The following is a 5,639-nucleotide window of genomic DNA, read 5'->3' as shown; positions in this document are numbered from 1 at the left end:
AACCAGCCTGTACCCCCAGACCAGGCTGTAGCCCCCAGACCAGCCTGGACCCCCAGACCAATCTGTACCCCCAGACCAGCCTGTAGTCTCAGACCAGCCTGGACCCCCAGACCAGCCTGGACCCCCCAGACCGCAGCATGTGATCACAGACATATCTGTGTCTCCAGAGCAGCCTGTACCCCAGACAGAGCCCGTGTTCCCTAGAGGGATCTTGTACCTCTGCCTGCACCTGTGTCCTGAGACCTAGCCTGTTCTCCACACACAGCTGGTAACCTCAAACAGCCTGCATTCCCCAGAAGCACCCGCACTTACTGAGACAACCTGTGCCCCTGGAGAGAGAGTTTGAGTGCCTGGGGTCGGCTTGCTTTCCCCACGCTGGAGACAGGCCACGCTCCCATCCTGCAGGCCCTGGGAGACAGACCATTTTGATGCCAGCCCCAAAATGGAATTTGTGCCCGTTCCCCACTGATTCCACCAAGCAGAGCTCTCGCCAAACACCCCCCAACGTCCCAGCGGAGACCTTGTGCCTCCGGGAAACGTGCTTGTTCATTTCCTGTGCCCCACAGCCCTCACTGTTCCACAGAATGGCCTTTCACCCCTGGCGACGCCAGAGAGCTATCCCATAGCTCGCACTCTCCCTGACAGGACATGCCATGCCCTTCACGTATAGCAGTGGGACATCCTATACCCCTTGGGAGCAGGAACGGGCTCTGGCTCCATATCTGACAACCCTCACAGTCCATCTGGGATGTCACAGGCTTGATCATCCACATGAGATCTGCAACACTCTACTCTCCCATAACCGATGTCCCATAACCTCAGTGCCCCTCAAAGAAGATCATTTACGCCTCTGGGCTCCAGATGGGATTTCCCTCCTCACTTACCTAGATATGGTATCTTACATCCATAGGATCCCAAATAGGATGTCCCAAATCCTTGATAGCAAAGTGGGATGCCCAGCACTCCTTGGTGTGTGAGTTTCCCACCCACTCAGAGTCTGGATTAAACACTTCACTTCTGCAGATGGGCTAGGTTTTTTTTGCCCCTTAGGGTCTCAAGCAGGAAGTTCCCAAACTTCTGCAGAATGGGGTGCCCTGGTAATCATATGCTTGTGTAATATGCTTAGATGCTTATGTGGTACCCACGCTCTGTTCGAAGTACTTCACATGCATGAACTCATTAATCCTCGTATCCTCATAGCAACCTTCCAAATAGTTATTATCATCCCCATTTTACAGAAGTTAGAAATGAGGAGTGAGGAAGGTTAAGTGGCTTAATCTATGCACCCAGGCTAGTCATATGGGATTTGAATGCTGGTTGTCTCTGTTCTTAACAACTACACTATATGGCATCTCACTAGCCCACAAAGATGTCCCAAAGGTCCTCGTTGTCCTGGAGGGAATGTCCCCTGCCCCAACCTCACTGCATAAGGCAGGATTCCCCCACTATTGGTCAGAAAGGACTTCAACCTCCTCACAGGACCGTCTCCATCATCCCCCAGTCCTGACCCTCCAGAAGCTCACAACTTCCATTATCTCCGAAACATCCCACACATTGCCCTACCCATCAAAGGATATCCCATATTTCCCTGGGCTGCACAGGGAGAGGGTGTGTGTGACCCATCCTACTCTTTTCCAAATGGGATATGCCATCTGGAGTCAGAGACGAGATGTCCTCAAACATTAGTAGCCCAAACAGGAGGCCAGACACCCCATACTCTCTCAGAAAGATGTACCACACCTTCTTACTCTCTAGATGGGACTTCACATTTCCCTCATGATGAAGACCATGTGTCCCCCACTGACTGCTACAAATAGCATCCTCACCCTTTGCTCTGCTGCATGAAGCATCCTTTACTTCTTGCTGCTGCAGGATTGCTGTTGCTGTGGGGTAAGGACTCCCCTCCCACTGCTTCTGATGGGACCCCTCCTGCCCCTCTCCTTCCCCCACCCTCAGCTGACTCAGCAGTTTAGTTCTTGTCTCTGCACATCCTCCTTCAATTTGGAAAGTTCCTTTCTCCTTCTCCATACCAGCCGGCCCCTCTCCCACTTCTTGTACCCCTCTTGCTGTCTACCTCTCTTCCCCCTTCCCATGCCTCAGTTTCCCCATCTGTAGAATGAGATCATGGGGCCAGGTGAATTCTGTGGGAAGTGCTGGCTTTGAAATGCAGTTCGGAAAGCGCCCTCCCCCACCCCCCTGCCTTTTTAAAGTTTAGGTTTCCTTGGACCTCAAGTACACAAAGTTGGATGAATCTGACTCTTCTTTGGCTTATATCACAATTGTCACTGGCCTTCCCAAGATCCTTCTCGTGCTTTATTTTACATGATATTCTCCCGGTTCCTTTCTAACTCAGCTCTTTAATGTGTTTGATATGCATCCACGAATGTATATATTAACTTGGAAATATGTAGCGTTCTTTTACACCTGTCTGTGTTTTAATTTACATAAATGATATCATGCTGTGGATTTTTTCCTGTTTATGATTTTTTTTTTCTTAACACTTGCTCAGATTTCCCCATATTGCTTTGTTATTCTAGTTCACGGCTACTATGTGCTGTGGAGATTTGCACAAGAGGGCATCCCTCACATTTACTTGATCCCCTAGAGATGGATACTTGGGTTGATTCTGACTCCCTGTTGTTACAAACATTGTTGCAGAGAACATCCACATATATGTTCCTGCTTGTAGTTTTTGTCTGGATACATACCCAGAGATGAAATTGTTGGGTTATAGGGTATAAACGTACTTCACTTCATAAAGTATGTCAGAGTGCTTTCCAAAAAAGACTAGTTTATACTCCCAGCTGTTTCCTCTTATCTTTCCAGTGTTTGATATTATCCTTTTAATATTTGTCAATCTAATTGATCTAAAGTGGCATTCCCCTGCTGATTTAAGTTGCATTTCTGTGATCCCTGGTGAGGTGGAGCATCTTTTCATATACTTGTGAGTCATTCAGACTTCTTCTGTGAATTGACTATTCCTGTCCTTTGCCCATTTTTCAATTGCTTTCCCTCTCTTTTCTTGCTGGCCTGCAGGAGTTCTTTGTGTGTTCTAGCTAGGAATTCTCTCTGAGATGAGAATCTTTTCCGAGTCTGTTAGCCTTCTGTTCCCTGTATCTTGGTTGAATAAAGCGATCATTGTTTCTAATCCCACTTGACCCTCAGCAAACCCATATGATGGAGCCAGGAACAAGACTATTATCTCATTTTATAGAGAAAGATTCAGAGGCCCCAGAGAGGTCAATAACCCTTACAAGGCCACAGATTTGGATCTCAGAGCTCCAGAATGGAATTCCAGCTCCTGTATAGCTGGGTGACAGCAGGTGGTTTTTGCTACTCTGAACATCATTTGTCTCCTGAGTATGTCAGGGATGTGGATGTCCTGTTTTTAGGCAGCTGTGAGCGATGTTAAATGTCCAGTCCTGAGCTTACCCTGGCAACTTCCATGTCATCACCTCTTTCTCTCTCCTGCTCCCACAGAAGCAAACTGTACCTATTTTAAATTCTTTACTACGGGGGAGAATGCGCGCATCTTCCAGAGAACTACAAAGAAAGGTGAGAACTGTACCCCGCGGTGTGGTGGTGGGGACGGCGGGGGTGGGGGGGAGGTTATGCTGACCATGCCAGAGGAGTTCTTGATAGCATTGTCTTCTTCTCTGCTTTGCCCTGGGGAGGTCCCATCTTTGGGGACAGGCGGTTCTCCCGAGCCTCGTGCCTGATGCTTCTGCCCCAGCTCTGCCTTTGCCACGTGCTGTGTGGCTTTGGGCAAGTCACAGCCCCTTTCCGAGAACAGTACTTTAACATCTTAAAGATGCGCATCTGCCATGTGCTAAGCACAGCGCCGAGTATTTCATTTGGATGTATTTCTTTTTTTTTTTTTTTTTAAAGATTTTATTTATTTATTTGACAGAGAGACACAGTGAGAGAGGGAACACAAGCAGGGGGAGTGGGAGAGGGAGAAGCAGGCTTCCCGCTGAGCAGGGAGCCCAATGCGGGGCTCCATCCCAGGACCCTGGGATCATGACCTGAGCCGAAGGCAGACGCTTAACGACTGAGCCACCCAGGTGCCCCACATTTGGATGTATTTCTTTCGGTCCCTTGCATGACCCTGTGGTCATGGGTCATGGCTTTATCTTCATCTTCCAGTTGAAAAAATGGAAGCCCAGAAATGGTTACATTTACTTTTCCTGGGAAGTGGCAGAGGCAGAGTTCAAACCCAAATAATCCTGACTCTAAAGCGATGCTCTCCTATAGAACCTTCTGTGAAGTGGAAATGCTGTCTATCTCTGCTGACCAATATGGTAGCCACTGGCCCCATGTGGCTGCTGAGCACTTGGAATGTGGCTAGTGTTTTTTTTTTTAATTTAATTTATTTATTTGACACAGAGAGAGAGCATGAGTAAGGCGGAGGAGCAAGGGGAGGGGGAGAAGCAGGTTCCCCACTGAGCAGGGAGCCCGATGCGGAACTCGATTTTGGGACCCCGGGATCATGACCTGAGCAGAAGGCAGATGCTTAACTGACTGAGCCACCCAGGCACTCCTAAATTTTGTTTTAAGTTAAATCCATTTAAAATTAAAAGACCACACGTAGCTCGTGGCAACCATACTGAACAATGGGACTCTTAGGACTTTCCCCTTTCCGCTATAACCACAGCCTCTCCATCACCCCTGTATCTCAGTATCCCTCCCCACCAGTAAAGGGATTGTGATCATGTCATGACTCTTATCTGGTCTTTGCAAGGATTTAATGAGACGATGCCGCTAAAACAGACAATGTGGTGCCCGGTACATAGTAAACTGGTCTCCCTCTTTTCTCTCTTGTCTTTGTGCTCAGTGAGCCCGGTCCGGGAGAGTAAATAATCACAGTGCGCATGTTCGGCACACCTGCTGTGTGCTCAGGCGCTGCACTGCGCACTTTACATAAACAATTTCTAATCCTCACTGCAGCCCAATCGAATAGGGATTTCAATCCTGATTTTCTAGAGAAGGAAACCGAGGCTCAGAGAGGTTTGGTGACTTCACCAAAATCCTCCAGGGGGGAAGTGGCTGGGGAGAATTCAGGCTTGGGCCGTTCCACTGTAACATACCGCCTTCTCTGTTGTCACCCACACGCCCACTGCCTCAGCTGCTTCACCTGTAAGCAAACAGGGACCGGATCCTAAGTAACGATGGGCAGTTCCCATTCCCTTCTAATCCTGGCAGTGTCTCCTCTTTGCTCTGTGGCCTCAGGCAAATCACTGACCCTCTGTGAGTCTTAGTTCCTTTAACAGTGTAAGCAAAATATTGGACTGAATGATCTACCTGAAAATTCTTGTCTAGTTCTGCATCTTCCATCTTCCTGGTTCTGGGTCCCTACAGGGGAGTTCTTCCTACTTCCCACGTCCTCTGCTTCTTCCTTTTCCTCTCCTTGCAGAAGTAAATCTGGCAGCTGCAGTGATAGCAGTGCTAGGCCTGGCAGTCATGGCCTTGGGGTGCCTCTGTATCATCATGGTGCTCAGCAAAGGTGCAGACTTCCTACTCCGAGTTGGAGCCGTCTGCTTTGGCCTCTCAGGTGAGGGTTGGGAGTCTGGAGACTGAGGGAATTGCATGCTGGGAGGTTGGGTCTCCAGGCGCTGTTGCATGCTGGGAGGTTGGATCTC

General features: G+C 48.9%; 1 protein-coding gene across 1 annotated transcript in view; it reads left to right on the top strand.

Moving 5' to 3' along the window:
• CACNG6 (calcium voltage-gated channel auxiliary subunit gamma 6) overlaps positions 1-5,639 on the top strand; it is a 43,981-nt gene that overhangs the window by 30,952 nt on the left and 7,390 nt on the right. The window contains exons 3-4 of the mRNA XM_044911338.1: positions 3,481-3,555; positions 5,414-5,551. Coding sequence (XP_044767273.1) covers positions 3,481-3,555; positions 5,414-5,551 — 213 coding nt within the window. The remainder of the gene's footprint in view (positions 1-3,480; positions 3,556-5,413; positions 5,552-5,639) is intronic.

This window comes from Neomonachus schauinslandi, chromosome 16 (assembly GCF_002201575.2).
Source record: "Neomonachus schauinslandi chromosome 16, ASM220157v2, whole genome shotgun sequence".
Taxonomy (NCBI): Eukaryota; Metazoa; Chordata; class Mammalia; order Carnivora; family Phocidae; genus Neomonachus; species Neomonachus schauinslandi.
This window is presented reverse-complemented; position numbering and strand designations above follow the sequence as displayed.